This window comes from Bubalus bubalis, chromosome 10 (genome assembly GCF_019923935.1).
Source record: "Bubalus bubalis isolate 160015118507 breed Murrah chromosome 10, NDDB_SH_1, whole genome shotgun sequence".
NCBI classification, from domain to species: Eukaryota; Metazoa; Chordata; class Mammalia; order Artiodactyla; family Bovidae; genus Bubalus; species Bubalus bubalis.
The window spans coordinates 29068553-29091539 of record NC_059166.1 but is presented as its reverse complement, the minus strand read 5'-3'; the positions used below and the strand labels follow the sequence as shown (position 1 = coordinate 29091539).

General features: G+C 40.2%; 1 protein-coding gene across 2 annotated transcripts in view; it reads right to left on the bottom strand.

Annotated features, from left to right (window-relative positions):
• Positions 1-3437: 3437 nt before the first annotated feature.
• The window catches only part of IL20RA (interleukin 20 receptor subunit alpha), a 32629-nt gene continuing 13079 nt past the window's right edge, over positions 3438-22987 (bottom strand). For both annotated transcript variants that reach the window (XM_025294481.3, XM_044924181.2), the window contains exons 2-7: positions 18128-18263; positions 13006-13184; positions 11488-11663; positions 10772-10916; positions 6515-6654; positions 3438-4326 (exon numbers count right to left, since the gene is read on the bottom strand). In XM_025294481.3, the coding sequence (XP_025150266.3) occupies positions 3535-4326; positions 6515-6654; positions 10772-10916; positions 11488-11663; positions 13006-13184; positions 18128-18263 (1568 nt within the window). In that variant the 3' untranslated portion in view covers positions 3438-3534. The remainder of the gene's footprint in view (positions 4327-6514; positions 6655-10771; positions 10917-11487; positions 11664-13005; positions 13185-18127; positions 18264-22987) is intronic.

The window sequence follows — 22987 nt, the reverse complement described above, 5'->3', positions numbered from 1 at the left end:
CTTCTCAAGATAATTTAGCAAAAATTAATCTCAAGACATGGGGGTGGTAGTGTGTGGGCCAGAGAGAATTTGATTTATGAGCCAGGTGCACCGATCCACACTGATGGAGCCCTCTATTTGATGTTCTCATTAGATTTATCATGCTGCACAGACTTGTGCTCTGGGCTGTACAAGCAATTTTACCCTGCACCGATTTCCCTCTGAGATGAGTTCAGCCTGGGGGCATCTGATCTTGTCCACATTGTAGGCTGAGGGGGAAATGCCCCTCTTCACCTACTTCCTTTCCATGTGCAGTATTGGCACTGGGTCTCACTCACTTTGTAGTGAGGGTTTTTTATTCACCCGGTTGTTTAGAATTTATGGGGTGTGGACATAGAGCCGTCAGCAGGTGTTTTCACGAGGAAAGACCATCTGATATAGAGGAGGTGTGTGAAATCCTAAAACTGATGAACAGCTGGTGAAAGGAGGAAAGCGCTGGTCCGAGATTCTGAAACCTCAACTTCCCAGCTCCCTTGGGACCTCAGTCCTAGGGATGGAATCTGCTGAGGCCCCAGAGGATGGCTTTTCCGAGCTGCTGAGGCTGTGGTCACAGAGGTAACAGGAAGCATGATGGCTGCCACCCACACAGGTGCACCACATCAAAGAATGTGCCACCTTTCCCCCACAAGACATGCCTACTGTATGCTCACATTTGAATATATATATGTGTGTGTGTATATTGCAAAGTACTGAAGAAACAAAATTTTACGAAGGCTTAATACTTCTGATATGCTTAGAATGACAAGAGCTGCAAAAGCAACTCAGAATTAGATTCCCTTTTACAAAACCACAGATGGATTTCAATCTGAAGGCACAATGTAGGAAGCAAATTACTATTGTACTTTTAGGGAAGAGAAACACAGTGAGGCGAGCTCTGCTTTTGAATCAAAGTAGTCATACGTCTAAATGGCTTGTCTTCTTGATGGTAAGCACATGTTTTGGACGTTACTAATGATAACATGGAGAAGGAAATGACAACCCACTCCAGGATTCTTGCCTGGATAATTCCGTGGACAGAGGAGCCTGGTGGGTCCCAGTCCAGGGGGTTGCAGAGTCAGACACGACTGAGCGACTAACACTTTCACTGATGATAACAAACACATTGCACTCACTATGTGCTGGGCACTGTTCTAAGTGCTTTAAATGTTCCAAGGCTTTTTCATCTTTAAAATAACCCTAAGGTTGCTGTTATCCTCCCTACAAGGAGTACGTGGTAGGACACAGTAGATGCTCAGTAAGTATTTTGTGAATGAAATTAATAAAGCAAACAGTCGTCAATCACTTTATTTTCTTTTTGCTCTTAATAACAACTCACTCTTTCCCACTCCTGAACTTCCTTTATAATAATAATAAATTTGTTCTTCAAAACTGGCTGTCTGTTTTGAAGCAAATGGTGAAGGAGAAGGGAATAGCTAATGGAATTTAACTAGGATAGTATTGTTTTATGATACACATTCGTTTCCACAGTATATTATGTCAAATCTTTCATACACTCTCTCTTACATATTTACTTAATAATACATTTGTTCTTCAAAACTAGCAGCATCATTTTTACAAAGATTGAGAAGAACAGGACACTCTGGTTAATAGAATTATGCTCTAAATTAAATCGCTAGATCAGAAGCTGTTTGGATTTGTGGACAATCTCAAAAGACCATGACTTCAGAATCCAGGGTTGTCTGTCTGTGCCAAGAACATAAATAAGAAAATATGGATATTATCTGTTTTCCTGAAAGAGCATCAATGGATCATGAGTTCATGATTAAAACAAACATACATTAAGGTAAATTATAAGAAATTGCTGTCTCTGCAGGTCAAATATGAATAATTTTATATGGCTCAACTTAACAGATTCTGTCATATTTTAACACAGTGTTACTACTGAATTTTTTATTTTCTAGGCAAATAGTGAAGGAGGTGGGAATGGTTACTGAAATTTAACAATGTTGGTATTGTTTCATGATATAGTTTCATTCTCACAGTAAACTATGTCAAAATTTTAATACACTCTCCCTTACATATTAACTCAACATTTCTTTTGTATGTCTTTATTTACTGATTTTAAGATTATGTAGTTATGGGATATTCATTCACATAAATTCCAAAAAGTCTCTGAGGCACAGTCCATTCAAATATAATATTTAATATTATAATGGTAACTGGAAGGACTGATGCAGAAGCTGAAACTCCAATACTTTGACCATCTGATGCAAAGAACTGACTCATTGGAAAAGACCCTGATGATGGGAAAGATTGAAGGAGGAGGAGAAGGGGACGACAGAGGATGAGATGGTTGGATGGCATCACCAACTTGATGGACATGAGTTAGAACATGATCCAGGAGTTGGTGAGGGATAGGGAAGGCTAGCATACTGCAGTCCATGGAGTCGCAGAGCTGGACACAACTGAGCGACTGAACTGAACTGAATGGTAACTGACTCAGCTACTAAATATGTTTTGGTTTATAGACTACCTAAATATCTTTTTGAAAAACACATTTCCAGAAATAAATGTAAGACTATTATAAAATGTGACATTTTCTTTTAGGTTAATTCCCTACTAAAAAGCTCCCACTAAACTATTGAGAGAATATTTTCTGAGTATAAAATAATAACAACAATTTATGTTTATACTCCAGAACTTCTCCTAAAGTATTAATATATCTACTTAATGTAGCCCAAATCATGTGACATCAAGATCTCTGCCTGATACCTTCACTCTGAATGTGGATTATTATGACTAAAGAGTGGATTAGGGTCTTTAAATGTGACCACTTCCCACCCACTTAGAGGTATTTGCAAGTTTTAAGTATGTCATCATTTGGGCAACAAACCAAATTCTAAAAAAGTAGCACCTGTACAATGAATGATCTTCATGGAATGTTTTTTACGTGCTATACACTTAGTAGGGGCTTCCCGGATGGTTCAGATGATAAAGAATCTGCCTGCAATTCAGGAGACTTGGGTTCGATCCCTGGGTCAGGAAGACCCCCTGAAGAAGAGAATGGCTATCCACTCCAATATTTTTCCTGGAGAATTCCATGGACAGAGGAGCCTGGCAGGCTACAGTCCATGGGGTTGCAAAGAACTGGACATGACTGAGTGACTAACACTTTCACTCTCACTTTCACAGTTGGTAAAGGCCCAGGAAAAACTGTACAAGTGTTAGAAAACCATAAATAAGAAGACTACAGTATACCCACCTGAATAAATCCTGCATCCAGTTTGGTCAACATTTTTGAGTATTTACTGGGTACAAAGAGGGTCAGCCCCTGCACTCTGGGAGCCCACCATTGGTGCAGGAGACCCCCATGCATGACTAAATCACCCACATGAGGCAGAACTAAACAAGTGCTATGAAAATAAAAGAAATAAGTGATTCTCACTGACACATAAATCTGAGTAAACTTCTATCTCAGGTACTTTATTATTGGGTCACTTCTCTGCACTGACATGTTTTGTAACAGTAGAGGTCTGGCAAAGGGACATTTGAGGGTTAGTCTTCCATTTGTACATATAATCCCCATTCTTCCATAAATTGCATGAGATAGGCTTCATTTTCTTCTGGTGCCTTGTCTGGAGCCCGGTCCTGGTAGAGTCTAGATAAGAGGCCCTCCTCCCTGAGCCCCTCAGATTCAGGATGGCCACATCCCTCTGGGTCATGTTGAAAGCTGGGTAATGAAGGTATACACAGCTTGCCAGTCTGAGGGTCCCAATCAACCAGCGTGGTGGATGGCTCTTCCTCTGGCCCCGCCTCTGTGTCCACATGCCCCTGCCGCAGGTGGTCCAAGTCTCTGAGCTGAGGGGTATATGAATACAGCAGTGTTTGTGAACCCAAGTCTGCTAAAGTTGCCTGTTGTTCAAATATTTTTCCTTGAAGGGACACCTCCTCCTGCAAATTGAACTCCTGTCCTCTAGGCCCCACAGAAATGTTACTACTTCTTACATCATATTCATATTCAATGACTGTTTTATCCATGGGCATTGTTCTGCTGGGTGGCTCTTGCTGGGTTAAGGAAGTCCCTTTGGAGCTTTTCTCAAAGTCATATACAATGTCCCCCACATGTGACACATAGCCCAGGTGTTCCGCCTCCACATCCTCCCAATGGGGTTCCTGGTCCTCGATGGGCTCATTCAGGTCTGATGGATCACTGCTTTTTTCCATTACACTTATATCCTTGGGAGAAGTTTTAGAATCCTCCAAAATATTGAGGGTGATGAAGTTAATCACAATTTTTTCAGTAGGTACAAAAAATCTTTTGTCAAATTCATTTCCATAAATCAAAACCTAAAAAGAGAGAATAGAACAGTTTACATCTTTTCACTTTAGAGAGACATTAAAAACAGCTGTTAGTTAGAATTTATACTGTCCCCACATGGTTTTAAAGGCCTATACTTACCAACTCATGAAAGTTAAAGTTATGCTTGGAATACACAGGAAACCTCCCTCACCTGGAGCCAAGGGACCCAAGTTGCACGAGATGCACATGGCAGTGAAAAGTGGTTCCCTGGGTGGTCCCGAACTAATTCAAGGGTCAGGGTGTGATTGCCCCTTCCTCTAATTGGCTCAGGGCATTCAAGGGGATTATTTAAATTCTGGAGCCTCACTTCTAAATTCTGTAAAATCAGAATTCCTGCTGTGTCAGGAGGGGTTAAAACAAATAGAGGTTTTGAAATTCCTTTGTTAATTACAGTTTGAAAGTGAAAGTCACTCAGTTATGTCCCACTGTTTGCGACCTTATGGACTGTAGCCTGCCAGGCTCCTCTGGGATTCTCCAGGCAAGAATATTGGAGTGGGTAGCCATTCCCGTCTCCAGGGGATCTTCTTGGCCCAGAGATCAAACCCAGGTCTCCTGCGTTGCAGGCAGGTTCTTTACCACCTGAACCACCAGGGAAGCTCTAATTACAGTTTAATGTATTTATCAATAAATTATCCTCTGGGCCACCAGCTCTTTTTTGCATCTACTCTGGACAGGAAATGTGGAAGGATATGAAAACTAGGTGTAAAAAGGGAAGTAAGCACATGACTAGGGATGGTTTAACTAACTTCCCCCCTACACTATGCTCTAATAGGGCCAAAATCGGAAATTCACCTGCCAGTTCACAGTAGATGGAGAAACTCTAGATCGTGGGAGGAAACTTGTTTAAGATTAACATTTTGCTGGGGATACGTGGACGGTGCCAATTTAGACTGTTGACCATGAATTACGTTCCAGTTCTCATTGTCCACGCTATGATGTGATTTCATTTAACTAGAAAATAGGAACTCCAACATCATTCTTTTATGAAAGCTTTGGTTTCAAAAAGCCACACATGGTCAGTTCTCCTGTGCCTTTTCCTCCTAGGAAAGGTCTCCCTATCTCATTAAAAAGCTAACTCTGAAACCTAAATGAAGGCAGAACAATAGAAATGTTTTAAAACAGAACAGAAATGCAGGTATGTATCATGTACATATGAACATGTATTTTGATAATTCCCAAAGAAATAATTTTTGCTTGTTAAAATATGCTCAGCCCTTGGAAGCCCTCTAGTACATGGTCTAGAAGCATAAGTTTTGTTCCCTCTTCTACCTTCTTGCTTCTCCTTGCTGTGAGTGATGAAGTCCTGGCTACTTTCCCCTTAAACGTGTCTCCACTCCGTGTCTGTCTCCAGCCCTATCTCCCACTCTCCTCTTTTAGACTCTCATCTTCTCTTTCCTGGACAACTCTCACAGTCTCCTAGCTGCTTTTTTGGTTTTAGGCTTCCTCCGCTTAAAGTTGTTCTTAACACTATCCAGATGTATCTAAAACTCAATACTGACCCTGATGATTCCAACATAAAACCCGACAGAGTTTTGCAAACACAATGAAGCCCAAGAATAGCACCTTTGGCTAGATAATTCCTTAGAATAGCACCCAATTCTCCCATTACTTGGCCTTACTCCCTCAGTCTCTTCTTTTATAGCTCCTTATCGGGAATCTTATGGTTTAGAAATATTATGTGGTTTTCCAAATATCCACCCACCTTTGACTCTGCTATTTTTTCTGCCTGTGGTAGGTGCCCTAACTCTCTCAACATTCATGACCAATCCCTGGCATGAAATTCCTTCTGATCTTCCAGGTAGGGTGCCACTGCCCTTCCTGTACCCTCAAGAGTCCCGAGAACCCACTTTCATCTTAGTCTTCACATATCATTTAAAAATTCTAGTTCCAAACTAGACTTAAGCCTCTGGAGGGGCATGGATCATAACAATTTATCTGTGTACCTCAAGACCTAGTCTAATCTGTTCAGTAAATATAAAGTCTTTGTCAAAGTAAAGGAATCTTTCTCTTTAGTTACATTAATGAGCTAACCTAGTACAGAAAGTGTTTTTAACTCATCAGCTCTTTAACTTGAAACTCACTCTGCCCACAAAAGGAATTGTATCTGTTCTAGAACGTCCTTTTCTATCTTCTTGGAGGTGTGTTATAATGCCTCTCACCACAGTAAGCACTCACCAGATTTGCTGGGTGTTTCTCTTTGCCAACATGGATATATCTGTACATGGAGTAGCCCATCACAGAGAAAATAAACACAGTAACAGATATGGGCAAAACATACCAGAGGATGATTTTAACCTCCAATGCTGTTGTTTGATCTGTAAAAATAGAAAAGCGAGGTGGGTTAGATAGTTGTGATTTGGTGGGGTGGGAAAACTGCTAATGTCAAGCGACTTTGCAGAGATCAGTTTAAAAATTAAATTTTATCATTTATAAACTGAGAAGCTTGAGCTAAATGTTATAAGGGATCTCAGAATTCTTACTCTGTCTAACAATAGATGGCCTTAAGGAATAATCTGGACTTGTCTCAAACCTTTATGGCAAGGATGCCTTAACAACCCAAATCAGCAGATATTCCAACAGCTTATATTTGGCTATGAGACTCATACTGGTCCTTATATTTGAAGTTAAGTGTGTATTAAGGCAACTCAGAGCACTGCAAACCAAACAAAACCCTCTTGTGATGATCCCATTAAGCTGCTCCACGTTTCCACATCTCTCATTTGACTCAATCTTTTCCATATATTTGGGAAAGGAGAAGAACATATGGTGTTGTCTTCTGTGTAATAGATAGAACCATCCGACACAGTTGGCCAGGCCTTCTGGTAGGTCTGGAGCGTGGGGATGCGTGTGGGAGGTGGCTGAGGTGGTATGTGCTGAGAATGGCAGTAACTCTCTTCCAGGTCCTGCTGTCCTGTAGGTGCATGGTGAATTTAAAAGTCCATAGAGGAACGAAAAGATCTGCTGAACAGTTTTAATAAAAGTAGTTCTGGATCACCACTGATCAGACTGTATGGTTGATGAACAGGACTCATTGTGACTAATTTATATTTGCTAAGCTTCTATAGGGTACCTGAAAATTGAAAGGGTTAATTTTACATGTCAATCTATGTAGGCCAAGGTACCCAGTTATTTGGTCCAACATTATTTCAGATGCTTCTGTGAAAACTTTTTTTAGATGAGATTAGCATTTATATGCGGAGAAGGCAATGGCACCCCACTCCAGTACTCTTGCCTGGAAAATCCCATGGATGGAGGAGCCTGGTGGGCTGCCATCCATGAGGTCGCTAAGAGTTGGACATGACTGAGCACCTTCACTTTCACTTTTCACTTTCATGCACTGGAGAAGGAAATGGCAACCCACTCCAGTGTTCTTGCCTGGAGAATCCCAGGGATGGGGGGGCCTGGTGGGCTGCCGTCTATGGGGTCGCACAGAGTCGGACACGACTGAAGCGACTTAGCAGCAGCAGCAGCAGCATTTATATGAGTAGTCTTGAGTAAACCAGATTACCCTCTATAACGTGGGTGAGCCTCATCCAATCAGTTGAAGGCTTTGATTGAAAAAAGACTTGATTACTCCCCACTCCTCTGGAGGAGAGAATTCTGCTACCTGATCACTTTCAGACAAGAACTGCAACATCAACCCTTCTTTGGTTCTCCAGCCTGCTGACCTGCCCTGTGGATTTTGAATTTACCCTGTGCCTTCAAAATCATGTGAGTCAACTCCTTAAAATAAGTCTTTTTCTCTCCCTCTTTGTGTATATACATATAAAGATTATGTATATTGTGTTCTCCAGAGAATTGTGACCAATACAGCTGTAGAAAAAGGGGCCGCTTTAGCACAAATGACAAAAGTTCTAGGGCATTGCGCCTGTGTGCTCAGTCGCTTAGTTGTGTCTTTATGACCCCTATTGACTCTTTGTAACCCCAGGGACCCCAGGAGCCCATCAGGCTCCTCTGTCCAGGGGATTATCTGGGCATGAACACTGCAATGGGTTGCCATTTCCTCTTCCAGGGGACTCTCCTGACCCAGGGATCAAACCCACCATTTCCTGTGGCTCCTGTACCAGCAGGTGGATTCTTTACTGAGCCACCTGGAAGGCCATTCGTTACATACTAATACAATCAGCACGTGTGTCCTGAGAGCATTCTAACCCATGCAAACAGTGGATGCTCTGGATGCCTAGTCCTGGGAGAAAGCTGCCAAGTCACTGTCCGGTTAACTGTCCAGTTAAAAAATGGAAAGAGAAGCATCACGGACTTCTGGTCAACAAATGCCAGTAGGAAAGGTCCAGGTACATGGGTCTAACTGCAGATTCTTCCACCCCGGAGAGTGCATCTGTCTACGTGTTCCATATAGAAAGACGCCCATAATGCAGATGTGGCAGGTGAATGAGTATCACCTGCTCCTACTTCAGGCTACAACTCAGCCCAGTCCTCTTTATTTAAAAAAAAAATTTGTATTGGAGTTTAGCTGATTTACAATGTTGTGTTAGTTTCAGATACACAGCAAAGTGAATCAGTTATATACAAACATATATCTACTCTTTTAGATTCTTTCCCCATACATGCAATTACAGAGTATTGAGTAGCGTTCCCTATGCTATATAGTAGGTCCTTCTGAGTTATCTATTTATTCTAGTGTGTATATGTCAATCCCAGTCAGTCCAGTCCTCTTAATACAATCTCTGGTCTCTGGACCAAACTCACCCTGCTTAAACAGGACTGCGACAACAATGACTGATGGCACCAGCACAAGTTTGCAACAATCACCTGATAATCTGTATCTATATTTTAGGAATTGGGGGATTTTGGAGAACAGAAATATTTCTAAGAATAGTCCCAAAAGAGGTAATAGCAAGTTTTTGAAAAAGTAGACCCTCACAGTGTTGTCTTAGAAAGGTACCTGGGTTGATCAACAGCTAGGAGATCACAGAAAACGTCAGAATCTGAAATGGAACCTTGTTGTTTTGTTACTTTTCCGGGACTAGTGAGAAAGTCAGCTCCATCTGCTTACTGGGAAGTATTTAATTTAATCTGTATTTTAGTTGCTTTAGCTTTGCCAATGGCTTGAATGATTTCCACTGGGAATTCATTCCTACCATTTGGCCACTGATCAAGCTGTTAGTAAACAGAACACTCTTCCAAATACAAAAATGATTTCCTCAATCTGCTTTGTTTTGCCTTTTGCTTGTTTTGCATTTTAATTTTATTGGACATATGGTAGAGAATCCTTTGTTTAAAAGGGGAAGGTACAATAAGGATGGAGATTCAAACATAAGGCTTTTCATTTTTGATATGTATTCACAAAATTCCCTCTGTAATCCCTGGGACAGTTTCATCTCAAAATGTGGAAGGCATGAGGAGAGAGGAAAACAGGGTTTCTGTCACCATTCCTGTCCCATAGCTGTGATGATAAAGGCTTGGGGGAAAAGGGTTGTTTCATGTGGAAGGCCAGAACATTTGGAAGACAGAAACAAGAAGAATGGATGAAGAGCTGTTCCATGAAGGTAAACTTTAGGATTTATTTTCAACTTTTATGTTTTGAGTTCAAGGTCTTAACCACTCTCAGGGAAAGCGTCAGTCACTCTGTCGTGTCGGACTCTTTTGCGACCCCACTTTTGCGAGTCCACCAGGCTCCTCTGTCCATGGAATTCTCCAGGCAAGAATACTGGAGTGGGTTGCCATTCCCTTCTCCAGGGGATCTTCCCGACTCAGGGATCAAACTTAGGTCTCTTGCACTGCAGGCTGATTCTTTACTGTCTAAGCCATCAGGAGGACCCTCCCTCAGGGAAGAACAATTAAACAAATGCCAAGCTCCTAACCCTAGTCTCCTAACAGGAACAAGAATCTTCAATCATACTTCCTTGTCAGCCAAGTTCAGAAAACATGAGGAGACAAATGGAAAGAGAGAGAAGCAATCATAAAACAGAGAGAGTAGTAACTGATTTGCTGACCCCAGGCCCTCCCACAGCCAGCGAGTAATATTTGAACACAATCCACACAGTCTCTAATTTGTATTCTGGAGGAGAAGCCAAACACTATCTTAAAGTGTTTTTAGGGTACTGTCTGTTTCTAGGAATAACATCATCTGATGTTCTTTAAGACCCAAAGGACTTCTACTGATCAGAGTGCTTATAGATTTAAAGAAGAAAGACCATGTGTGTAAAAATTCCTATAATTCTATTTCTGCAAGGCAGAGTGATACTGGCAGCGGACGCCAGGACCTGCACTGAGAATTCCCCAGGACGAGAAAACACTGTGAGTCAAGTTCAGAGGCAGAGTCCCAGGCTGTCTGGGGATGGTTGTTTCTGCCTTCGCTTCAGCCTGTTTCTGGTAGACATGGATTTGTCAAAACCTTGTCTATACCGCCATACTTCCTTCTAGTTTCACCAGATTTCCTTCCTCAGATCAGCTGAGATTTTGAAAGCTTACCTTCTAGAGTACTGACACAGTGCCTCTCAGAAGGGTGAGTGAGGCGAGGAGGGCCTGGGACAAAGGACTCCACGAGTACACAGTACAGAGTGCCCGGCTCCAGCCAGCTGAACACCAGAGTGTGGTTTGTCACACACTGGGACCACTAGGATAGGGAATTGCAAACACAGTTAGAGCCAAAGATTTCCAGCAACCCCCAGACAGACAACGACAGAAAGAAATAAAAGATGGAGATACCAGTAAGTCCTTCACTATCACTATGAGTTTTCTTTTTAGCAACAGCTTTAAAATAACTTTTCCCTTCAGCATGGCAGGATGTGGTCAGGAACTGAACAAATTGTGGGAACAATTCTAAATAATGACATAGGAGGGATTCCTTATTCAACTTTGTCCTGTGTTCTTGCTAATACTTCTTTCTTTCTCGGAGAGTGACTGGCAGATGTTAAGCAAGCAGAAACTCTCCATCAAAGTGAGGTGGACAATTGCTCTACATGATAGCAACAACATCATAGCAGATACTTTCTGTAAGGAAAATCTGAAGGTAGCTCTTTAAATTTCTATGCAGCACCTTCAACTGTATCCTGCAAGGCATCACTTTTGAGTAACACACTTTCCCAGATTCACATGCTGGGAATTTTAGAATCAGGGCTGCATGTTCCAGCATTAGCTTCAGAAAGTGACACAGATTATAGGTCCCCATTCCATTTCAGGCTTACCGTTCTATTGGATTTAGTATTATATATGGACACATTATACTTCAGATTAGAGTATATTTGTTGCATGGAAATAGAGCTTTCTTCTGGATTTTTCTTCCACTTCTTTGGAGCCGTCAGAACAATAGAAATGGATTTCTCATCAGTAGTCAAAGCAACCTCTGGTGGGCCAATTTGTGCTTAAAGGGGAGGAGAGAGGGAATTACAATGTTCAGCTGTAGAAAATACCTTGGATGAAGCTACAGTATAATTCTACTGGGATCAAAGCTCTAAACCCCATCTTCTTATTTGAAGTGCCTCAGAATGCTCATCTAGACCCAAGTTATACCAAATTTTGAAATAATCAAGTCACAGACTCTGATACAGTGTTAAAACAGCTGATTTACTTAGTCACATGCAGTTCCTAGTTACTTAGACAAACACTACTAGAGGATAGTAAATACAATTAAAAGTATTTGCAATACTACTATGACCTGACAAGTTGGTGATAAACAACATTAATCAGATTTGATGTGTTTTTAAAGATCAGCACTGGAGAAATGAAGCAGTGCTAAAGACCTTTGGGGATGTAACCTTGGGAGAATGATCTAGAACAGAGATTAGCAAACTTTTATCACAAAGGTACAGGCCGTATTTTAGGCTTTGCAGGCCACGTGATCTCTGTTGCAACTATTATTTATATAAATGTAAACACCATTCTTGTCCTGTAGAAAAATAGAAACGAGTAGGGTGCTGTATTTAGTCTGAGGCTCTGGTTTGCTGACTTCTGATCTAGAAGGGCAGCAAGGGAAAGGTGCCAGCTCCAGAACTCAGGGAGCACTTGTAAATGTCATCCTGGCAGCTCTGAGTGGGTCTTCTATGGCTGAATCAGTCTTAGATTGGGGATGGAAAAATTTAAAAAGCAAATACCAGGAAGATGTTGCCTCATTCTGAGTTATATCTAGAAATTACATCATCATACTATCGAGTTTATAACAAGCAGAGACTTAGTTTGGTGATCAGAACAGTCTTTTGTTAAACTTATTTTTAATTAGAGGATAATTGCTTTACCATGTGTTAGTTTCTGCTGTACAACAATGTGAATCAGCCATAGGTACACATATATCCCTCCCTCTTGAACCTCCCTCCTGAAAACAATCTTTAGTCACCCTGTGGGCATATGTCAAATAGTTTCTAAAACCACAACATTAAGATAAATCTGTCAGTTGTTCCTGAAATTATACAGTCTCAATTGAGCAATAAAACAAAATCAAAATTTGACACTTTGGCCTCTAGTGTCAATTCTGGATCAGGGAGCAATTTGAGAGACACTTGGTCAAACCTTTTTTTCTAAAGATGAGGCTCTGAGATACAGTAAGGTGAAGTACTCAGTATTGGGCCGGTCACTCCACCTAATGGACAGAGTGCAGAAGAGAGCCAAGCAGAGCACTGGGATTTGGACGAGGCTATCTATGAGGCAGAGATTGTTACATTAGGTCAGATGAACTTGATACTTATTTAATACACAACTGAGCTACTTACTTTCTAAGAAAGGATAGAATCGTCCAGTTTCTGCCCATTTGGAACAATTTGTTCCCCACATGGCCTTAACTTTAGCATAATATTGATGTTCATAGTCAGAAGTTTCAGCAGAGAGGTCACAGTAGGTCCTACTGATATTTCTGCATTCAGATTTATTCAGCCATTTCTTTTGCCCATATCTGCTGAGAAGAAAACTGTGAATCAACAATGAGGTGCTCTCCATGCTTTACAATAGGAAACAAAAACAGTCATTATATAAAACTGAATGGAACTTAAGACCTTCTCTTCAAAACAACAAAAGTGCCTGTCACTGAGATAAAAAAGAATCTACTTTTGCTGCTAGCAATTTTTTTCATTAGCTGTCAGGAGCATGAGTCAGAGTTTCTGTAATCATCTTTCCTTTCTGTGAATTATAATGTGGATAGTACATTTGAAAGCATGTATTTTATTATTATTCTTGGGCTACAGTATAAATTTTACAGATTGTGTGATCAATTTTTCTATGTAAGTTTACAGCTCACATGCATATCAAGGTCAGTTTGATGGATATTTTTTGTTTGTTTGTTTTGGATGGGATGTTTTAAGAAAAATTACTTTTTTTTCTTAGAAATTCTTCTTGACATTTTCATAAAATTTAAAAATATACTTGCCTTCAAGGGTTCTAGGGAAAATTCACTAGGTTGGAGTTCATTTCCAAATCTGCATTTTCGATGATCATAGTGATAATGATGATACAGACTAGGTTGTTTATATAGATTTTTCCTCTCCTTTATTAAAAACATAACACAGCAAATAGGGAGGGGGGATATTTCTAGCACTTTTCAGGTGGGAGAAACTGAGGTATTGAGAGTTTAAAAGACACGGGATGAGACAAGTGTAAGAGACAGGGTTGCATGAGAGGCTACTGAAAGGATTAAAGCAGGCATGTTGGGCTATTAACTCTAGTGGTAGCAGAGAGAACGTGATCGGTCATGAGTGTCAGACTGGGGAACAGTTGAAGAGAATGCTGCAGTGGTCCCGGCAGAAGATGTAGGTGGATTGTACAAGTATGGTGACAGTGGAATGAACGACAGGGCAAAAGTAAGAAATATTAGGAGACAAGACTTGGTGACTGAGTGCACATAAGAGATGATGGAAAAGAAGGTGTTAAGCATTACATCTCTTTCTGTCCAGGATAGACGGGTAGAATGGTGGTAACATTTATCCAGATCAGGAATGTGGAAGAGTGGGTTTGAGAAATGGGGAGTACGTTGAGCTTAAGATATGTGTGAAAGGTACCTGAATGCAGGTGCCCAGAAGGAGCTAGAGCTCAGCAGAAAGGTGTGTGTGGGAGGTAGGGATTTTGAAATCGGTGACATAAAGCTGCTCATTGAAGGCACGGGCATGAATGAAATTATCCATGGAGACAAAGCAAAGCCTAGGATAAACTTTCAGGAGCATCAACATTTAAAGGTGAGATACAAAGTATCCTCAGAAATAGCAGCTAAAGAGGGAGAAGGAAAAAGAAAAATAGACATCACAAAAGTCAAGGGAAGACTACGTGTTGAGGAGGAGAAATTGCCAACTTTATCAAGTGTTGCCAAAGCTTAAGGGTATCTTCCCTTTTCAGAATATGGCAACAGAATCCTGAAAGTAAACATCTCCTGTTTCCTAAGTACCATAGTTACCAGAAAACACTAAAAATGTAGTTAGATCTAAGGACATCACTGGCCATCCAGTGGTTAACACTTTGCCTTCCAATGCAAGGGGTGTGGGTCTGATCCCTGGTTGGGGAACTAAGATCCCACATGCTTTGGCCAAAGAGCAAAAACATAAGACAGAAGCAATATTGTAAAAAAATCAATAAAGACTTCAAAAACGGTTCACATAAAAAAAAAATCTTAAAAAAGATAAAAAGAAATAAGGGTTTGTTGACCAATTTCTACAATTCAAGTAATCACCATGCCAAGGGGCTTGCACACTTTTGTCACCTTCTGTGATGGTGAGCCACAGAAAGAAATACATTTCACACTGTGACACAGTTCATACATATATCTCATATACTAAAACAAAGGTTTTATAAGATCATACAACTTTACTACATGCCAGGCACTCAGTTATTTTATTACTCTAATCCCCTCCACACCATCCTAAACCTTGGCATGCTAGTTATGTCCCTCAAAATTGATTTCATGGCTCACCAACAGGTCTTGACTAGTGGCTAGAAAAATACTGCCATCGCCTATGTGACCCTTTCTCCTCAAACTTCCTGACTCTGCCAAGGCCGGTGCAGCATCCCATGATAGATGTGGATGAAGGAGAAATACTCTTGACCAAGTTCTGGATAAAATGCTTTGTAAGTTTGACAAGCTGATAGACATGAATCCCACAATAAATGCTACAGCAATGATGTTTATCCATGCCCAAAAGTCATGTGGGGCTCTAGGTGATCTCTGACTGCTTTCTGGTAACAGCAGGAAACATTTATCAAGTGCCATTAAGCATGGATGCGTGCTTAGGATTTGAAAGCTTTATCTCATTTAATTGTCATAATAACCCTTGGAGGTGGGTACCATTATATTCATCCCATTTTACAGATGAGGAAATCGAGACTCAGTGATGTTAATGGAGCTGCTCAAGTTAGTCTGACTAGGAACAGGCATAGCTGGGATTTGAACCGCTTTCTCTGATGCTAAAATGTGTGCTTTTAATGCTACACTATATTTTCTGCGTTAAATTCCTCGCATAGATATAGTTTAAACTTTTGCTAAAATTTCATCTTTTACTTGGAAACAAGCTTCACTAAAAAGTAAAAACGTATAATCTATAACCAGCCAGGTCCACAGCCTGGCTGTGAACCCAGGACTGTTTGCCTTCGGAACCGAGCGTGGAGTCTGTTGGTGACATACACAGCCCTGTATTCCTGCCCACCATCCACATGCACAGGGCCTGTAAGAACTCCAAAACGGAAAGTTTATTTTCAAATATTCTTTTTTGAAATGCAAATAATCTAAATTATCTGCTCTCAGAGCAGTGATGACTCTCTTTTTTAAAAAATCCTTTTCTGAATCACACAAACACATGAAGAAAAGAGCAAGCTCCTTGCTCCACCTATTGGAAAAGGAGGCAAGGGCACACTCCTGAGCCATTTATCTTGACAGAGTGATGCTTCTTCCCTAAAATACTGGTTCCTGAGAAACTCACTGGCAATGAGCATGAGGTTCTAGATAAATGAGGTCATTGTGAATAGCAGCCAAAGTCTTCTACTGCCTTTAATGGTCAGAATATTTTTTTTCAAAGACAAAAATGACATTATTGTTTTTATTTGTAAATATGGTACATTTTTTAAACTCACACAATGAAAAAAGTATAATGGACAGATAAATAAATTACCATGAAGCCCATTACCCCAAAACATTTGGTACGTGTGATTCTGTACATCTCACTGTGCTTATATGTATCCAGAAGAAGGATTCAATAATTGAATACATAGACAAAAACTCGATTATGCCATACTTATGATTTTAATAAAAATAGTAAATTTAATTTGATTTGAACTTTAATGAGAAAGAAATTAAACTGAAATGAATCACTGCAGTTCAAATGTTTCATCACCACAAGATATTTGTTCTTAATATCTTTTAATAAGATAGTTTAAATTAAGAAAATCATATATGAAAGATATTGAGAGTTTAGTTATTCAAATGATAACATTTTCATTTTGGATCACATATAATACCTTGGTGCTATAAAAGTCAGTACACATACAGTCTTTCCCCACCTTATGATTTGCTATATTATTAAGTCCAAACATTCAAAGAAAGTTCTATAACCACATTTCTCATTACTGTTTAGTCTTAGTTCTTAGTTCTACATTTAGGTGGTTTCAATGCATGCTACTCATCTTTTTTGCCATAATCTTGTCATTATTAAGGTTCTTTAGGTTCATTTTTATCTCTTTCAGTTGGAGATCCTCTTTAGTTAGTGTTTCCCTTTCAAACCCTCTGCAAGAAAGTCTCAGTGGAGTGATATCCCAAGTTCCACCTGCTTGAAAATACATTTGTTGAACTTGGTAGGAGTCTTAGGTCACAACTATATTTCCCTCAGAAGATGTATCACTGCCATCAGCTGAGTGTTGCAGATAGAAATCATTGCTTTTACTATGATGGTTATAAATCATGTCATTTTTTCAAAGTTCAATAACTTCACCAGGATGTCTTCCTATTATTTTTATTAAATTTTCCTAGTCAGAGCTTGCATTTACAATATGCAATTCCAGACAGTTATTATTACCTGTTCAATTATTGCTATCAGTTATAATAGATTTTTCATCTCCATAAAACATTTTTATTTTCTATCTTCTTCCTAAGTTCTGCCATCTTGCTTTTAAAAAACGTTCTTCCTCTTGGAGTCTTGGAATCTTCTTTTTGACTGTTTATCTCTTCTTTGACATTTACCATTAGAGACCACGTTGTTTATAGACTCAAACTACAGACAATTACTTGTCTGAATTTTCTTTCTATTTCCACAAGAAAGCTTTCAGGAACTTTTAACTTATGCTCATTTTTTTTTTCTTTCTTCCTTTCAGTAATTAGGGATAGGCTGCTGGATTCTTTGGGATAATTACTCTTTGAAGGGAGCAGTTCTTTATTAAATACTAGGTAAATGGGTATGGGAGTGACAATCTACCCCACACTCACTCATTATTTTGCATTCTTTCTTGTTTGTCATGAGTTTTGAGGGAGAGGTGAAAAGTGGAAATGTCCATTCATTACTATAAAAACCATGAGTTGTACGGAATTCTGTTACTGTTTCACTTAAAAATACCCTGTAATGCTAATAAGTTTACATGTTTCAGAGGTGATGGATCTCCTTGTTTGCTCAGCCACAGAATAACATTTTGATCAACTTTTCTCCATTTAAATATTTCCTCTCTTGCCTAAGCACTCAACACTCTGTTTACATGAAGAAATTATTGTCTAATTTAATCTAACAAAACATAACAAGATAATTTAACAGGAAATATCTAAAATCTCTCTTTTTCTTCAAACACTCATTTAATAGAATAGATGGTTTGTTAATCTTTGCATAGGAGTCTAAGTCTTGTTTTTATAAATAAACCAAAGGAAAGGAATAGACTTACATGAAATACTGCACAGTATAACTAACTTCCATGCCTTGTAAGCCCTCTGGGGGGTTCCACTGTAGGATGTTCTTCATGTTTATGGATATGAAGGCAACATTTGTAGGTTTAGGCAGATCACCAGAGACACAGGGAACTGAAAAAGGAGCAGAGAGGAATTGAGGGTTTAGTGGAGAGAAAGGAAGACCTAACCTGTGGTGGCTGGTCTCTAGATACAGACCCCAAGAAGCAGTACCTTCCAGTACTCGTGCTCTGTGAATTTCCTTCCAGCCCGACCTGACTTCATGACCCTCTTTAACCAACAGAAATGATTCTGAGACTGAGCCTTAACAAGGCCTGGGAGCTTTCACTTTTGCTCGTTTGAAAGCCCTGAACTGCAATGTAAAATGTGGGCTACTTTGCTGGACAAACCATGTCGAGAGGCCATATGACAAGGGAGATGTCCAGCTGTCCTAGCGTCCCAGCTGAGCCCAGCTTTCCAGTCAAGGGGCCAGAATGAAGCCACTGTGGACACTGTAGCCCCATTTGCCTCAGACTAAAGCTGTGTGAGAGGCTTTGAGAGAGGCCAGCAGAAGAACCATCCAGCTGAGCCCTAGTTAATCATCAAACCATGAGAAATAATAAAATGATTGTTTTAAACCACCTTGCTTTTCTGAAATAAAGTACCCCCTGAAATGTGTTGTCAATCATTAATGTTCAATGATGCAACAGAAATTTTGATTAGAGTTTTGTAACTGTTTAAGTGATCCTCTAGAAATGCTATGTGGTGGTTTAGTTGCTCAGCTGTGTCTGACTCTTTGTGACCTCATGGACTGTAGCCTGCCAGGTTCCTCTGTCCAAGGGATTTTCCAGGCAAGAATACTGGAGTGTGTTGCCATTTCCTTTTCCAGGGGAACTTCCTGAACCAAGGATCAAACCCAGGTCTCCTGCATAGCAGGCAGATTCTTTACTGACTGAGCCACCAGGGAAGCTTAAAATGCTATATCAATTATCAAAATGTTACAAACTCTGTATCCTAAAGGATTAATTTCTAGAAATCCTCTGTAGAGAAATGATTAAAAAATAAATATTTTAATAGTTTAAATAAAAGGAATAATTGGTTAAAGAGAATTAATAATGTGACAACAATATCAAAACATTAAACACTTTTCTCACCATACCATTCTATTTTTTGAAAATAAAACATATTTCATTATAAATGTTGTGAACCTCTTTGCAAGTTTACATTATGGATAAATCATGTGTATTGCCACAATTTTGGTGGCCAGTCTCCAAGATGACCTTCAGTAATCCCCTCCTCCTGGCATTCACAGCCTGCATATTCCCCTCTCACACTGTAGCTGGGTTGGTCTATGTGACCAACAGAGTATGACAGAAGTGAGAGTACATCATTTCCAATATTAGGTTATAAAAGATACTGTGGCTGCCATCTTGCTTTCTGTCTTTTGGATTATTTACTCTAGGAAAGGTCAGTTGTCTTTTTGTGAACAGTTCTCCACAGAGGACCTTGTGGCAAGTAACAGGCCTTCAAGATATGTTGAAGAATTGAGTGAAATTTCTTGCCAAAAGGCACATTAGTGAGCTTAGAAGTGGATCCTCCAGTCCCAGTCAAGCTTTCAGATGACTGCAGCCTCAGCCATCTGTACTCTCATTTACACTCTTAACTATACTCTCGTGAAAGACCCTGAGCCAGAACCACCAGATAAGCCTTTACTGGACTCCTGACCCACAGAAACTGAGAGATAATATTTGTTGCTTTAAGCTGCTAAGTTTTGAGGTAGCTTGTTACACAGCACTAGATATCTAATACAACAAAGAGTCTAAAACTTAGAGAAACTAAGAGAAATTAATCACTTAAAAAAAACCACAAGTTAAATGGAGGAAGGAAAAAAAATGGTTCCTTTCATTTCCGATGATGTTATAAAGGACTACTGCAGTCACAATCTTGAAAAATGTTCTATTTAGTAGTTTCATTTCATCTTTATGAAAAAATTTAAAAAACCAATGAGAAGAATGAAAACTTCTTAGACTTTTAATTACAGGTGAGGGTTACAGCAACAATTTTTTGAATTAAAAAAATATATAAATGCTCTGTTAAACACATTATATTGAGTTGGCCAAAAAGTTCATTTGGTGTCTTCCACAACATCTTATCATGAACTTTTTAGCCAATCCATTAAATACACTAATAAGGATTCAGAGTAGTAAACACCTTTAATAGAAATACATTTTAAAATGGATGTTGCTGTTTGCTACACTATTTCTGGGGGAAGAATATCCTAGCTTTTGGTCCTTTAGATTCATTTGGATTGACAATATCTTTTAGATTTCCCAGGCAGAAAAGATATCAGTTTGGGATATCCTCTAGTCAATAAATCAAAGCATTACCCCAGGGACAGCCCTAAAACAACAACAACAACAACAACAAATCTGAAGACATAGGGATACACTACTTGAAGATGGAAGATTGGAGTGATACATCTGTAAGTCAAGAAGCCTGGCTACTACCAGAAGCTAGGCCAAGTGAAGAAGGAGCTCCTGTCAGAAGCTTTAGAGGGGGCATGGCACTGCCAGCCCCTTGGTTTCATACTTCTAGCTTTCAGAACTGTGAGAGAATACATTTCTGTTGTTTTAAGGCATCCAGTTTATGGTACTTTGTCATGGCAGCTCCGGGAAACTAATACAGCTGCCACCATGTGGATACATAATGATGAATAAGCAGGTATGTTTCTGCCCTTGTGGAGATCCCAGACTAGTGGGAAGAGAGACACCATTGACAAGTCAAAAATCAAACAAGCACGTGGTGACCCAGCTATGGAAGAGAATAAGGTTGGAGTAGTGGGTCACAGAACCTACTTAGATAGGGGCTTAAGAGTCAGCTGTGAGGTGGGAGGGCAGTGCTCCAGGTAGATTCCAGAGGTGGGGAAATGCCAATCCAAAAATACCATGCCCTTGGAACAGTCAAAAGGTCAGTGTGGCTGCAAAAAGTGAAGGCCACTGGCCACATTGTGATTGAAGTTCAAAGGGGCTAGATCCTCCACCGCCACCCCTGTCTTTGTAAACCCTGGAAAGGAAGTTGGGATACAATTGAAATACAGCAGAAAAGCACTGATGCCTTTTAGGCAGCGGAAGTCAAGAGCCTATTTGTATCTCAAACGGATTACTTCACTTCTGAGAGGAGAAAAGATTGAATGAGGGTAAGAATAGACCTGGAGAAACGGGCGAGACCACAACTGCAGCAACCCCAGTGAGGATGGCTGAACTGGCACCAAGATGCCGGTTGTGGATATGGAAAGTGGGGTGGCAACAGCTTGGAGCTCTATTTTCAATGCAGAAACAACAGGAATCTGTGATGAATCAGAGCTATGGGAGTCTTATCGGGTGTAAGCTACATCAACAGATGAGGATTTATTCAGGAATATTTGCCCTTTTGAGGAGAAGGCAATGGCACCCCACTCCCGTACTCTTGCCTGGAAAATCCCATGGATTGAGAAGCCTGGTAGGCTGCAGCCCATGGGGTCGCTAAGAGTCGGACACGACTGAGCGACTTCACTTTCACTTTTTCTTTCATGCATTGGAGAAGGAAATGGCAACCCACTCCATTGTTCTTGCCTGGAGAATCCCAGGGACGGGGGAACCTGGTGGGCTGCCGTCTCTGGGGTCTCACAGAGTCGGACACGACTGAAGCGACTTAGCAGCAGCAGCAGTAGCAGCCCTTTTGATGATGCAAAAGAATGATAGAAAATAGAATTAGTACTTGTTTCTGAGGGGGAGAAATAGCACATTAAAAAAAAAGCACAATCGATAACTAGTATTTCCTTGTGGTGTTTTCATCTTTACAAAGTCGTTGGTACTATTTGTTTCCAGTTCGGAAAAACATAAAGAAAACACTCCTGAATAAATGTTCCAACTGAGATAAGTCATTGTCTTAACCTGCCAGTACTGATAAGATAATTTAGTCAACATCCAAGTGAAAATATGTCATACCCACATTGATATCAGGAGTCATGTGCCGATCTGTGAGTTACAAAAGCACTTTTGTTCACATAGATTTATGGCCTGAGTACAGATCTGAACTTCTGAGAGTCCTTCTATTTAATATCACAATCCAAATCACAAAGTTTTTGGATTGGTACACATAGTTTTATTTCTGGGAGTGCTGTACCACTACAGCCTTGGTTTGGTACAAGGGTCTCCACAGCCTGGTCTGTCCTATCCTTACGGTATTCAGCCAAATGCACTATGTTCACCCGTCACAGCAAATTACCAGCAAACCCTTAACTTGCTTAGCTGTTTTATACCCTTTATAATTTTGGTACTCTCTCCCTAAATATCTTTTGGAACTAGAAGACGCCTTATTTTCCCTTGTGCGCCTCCATTCAATGAATACTGGCCTGTGCTATTCTAATGACATGATTGTGTTGTGATATTGTGGAGCGTATGCATGGTATACCCTAAAAGGGAGTGGGCATTTCTGATGACAGTCACTGGGGAGGAGGCATTTCTTTCGAGAGAAAGTGAAATTCAGAAGACCTCAGAAAGGGACCAGAATTTTGGGCTCCCTTTGAGCTTCCCTGATGGAGGTGTGAATGTTGGGCAATGGGAGGGAGACTTGAGGCGGGGTCCCCTTGGATTATGGGTAATTAAGACAGCTTCTGCAAACTAGCGGTTATCAGTGGGGAGGGAGGAAGGGCAATACAGGGGAAGAGAATTAAGAAGCACAAACTATTACGTATAAGATAAGCTACAAGGATATATTGTACAACACAGGGAATACCGCCTATAAATGGAGTGTGAATGGACCAATGAACAACAACAACAGAAAAGATGGCTTACTACCCTAACAAAGCTGTGAGGGGT